The sequence below is a fragment of the Galeopterus variegatus genome, unplaced genomic scaffold (assembly GCF_000696425.1).
Source record: "Galeopterus variegatus unplaced genomic scaffold, G_variegatus-3.0.2 Scaffold15462, whole genome shotgun sequence".
In the NCBI taxonomy this organism is placed as follows: domain Eukaryota; kingdom Metazoa; phylum Chordata; class Mammalia; order Dermoptera; family Cynocephalidae; genus Galeopterus; species Galeopterus variegatus.
The window spans coordinates 8,473-9,661 of NW_007741573.1; the positions used below are offsets into that span (position 1 = coordinate 8,473).

At 35.2% G+C, this 1,189-nt stretch overlaps 1 protein-coding gene across 1 annotated transcript in view; it reads right to left on the reverse strand.

Moving 5' to 3' along the window:
* The window catches only part of LOC103582268 (tripartite motif-containing protein 43-like), a gene marked incomplete at its 3' end in the record, with an annotated part of 7,263 nt that overhangs the window by 5,897 nt on the left and 177 nt on the right, over nt 1–1,189 (reverse strand). The window contains exon 2 of the mRNA XM_008563913.1: nt 1,134–1,170. Within this exon, the coding sequence (XP_008562135.1) occupies nt 1,134–1,170 (37 nt within the window). The remainder of the gene's footprint in view (nt 1–1,133; nt 1,171–1,189) is intronic.

Below are 1,189 nucleotides of genomic sequence, written 5' to 3' on the forward strand. Positions count from 1 at the left end.
AAGAAAGAAAGAAAGAAAGAAAGAAAGAAAGAAAGAAAGAAAGAAAGAGAAAGAAAAAGAACCATGACAATTCATCCAACTTTCAGAAGGAGAGAACGAACCTAAGGTTACTGGAGATGGGGAGAGGGAGAGAAGAGGTTTGGGGAGGGACAGGTCAGGTAAAGGGCATAAAGAGAAATTATGACTTGTAATAAAGAATATTCTAATAAGAAGAAGAAAAGAGAAAGAGTTTTTTTTGTCAGTGTAACAGCCTCTAAAACTAGATACCTAAATAAACTGAAATTAGAACCCGACTTGCAAATCACTCCATCACTAAACATTAAATCAAGATACTTTTCTTAAAAAAGCACATATAATAACACTGTTCTCATTGTATTACTATATTCAAAATTAATAACAAAATAATGTTTTAGTGAAAATTTATGAACCATTAATAAATATATTAGAATACTTAAAAATTTTTTCTTAAAAGTTTCTCCTGCAAAAGAACTTTGAATTTGAGCATCAGAGAAACGAATACATGTCACCATAGATTTCAGACACAAACTGATGGAGAGAGGAAAGGAACGTCAGTTATAAGTACATTAGAGAGAGTAGAACGATTAAAGTATTTCATTTCTTGCCCTCAATAATTATCGAGTCTGAGAGATTTCAAACTGTAGAACCACAACATGGAATGTAATCATTTGGCTAGAGAGACTTAACAAAGATTTCACGTGATGTGGCTAAGTTTCAGATAAACATATTGCCTCAAAAACTAGGTCTACTGATTCAAGTCCCTTGGTATTTCCAATGTACTATTTTCCTACTTATTTGTCCAGTATTATCAAATATATTTCCTATATCAAGGCCTCTTCTCACTTGTAGTTTTGGTAGCCTTACAGCGCGTTGAGCATTATACTGTAAAGTCAAAATAATAATGGCCATTTACTTAACACCGTCCCTTTGGGCACAAACCGCATAAAAGCAGGTATATTTGTGTATTTTACTGATGGCTTTGTCACTGGTGCAGAGAACAGTACCTGACATTAAGTAAAGAATGAATTAATCATCATCATGATCCTGTTTGCCCTTATAATCTCTCAGCTATACAAGCTTCCAGCTTCCATATCGCGCTCAGAGCCACCACTTACCCGGTATTCGTCAGCAGCCCCTTCAGTGGAACAGTGTCTGTGAGCCTCGTGCCCCT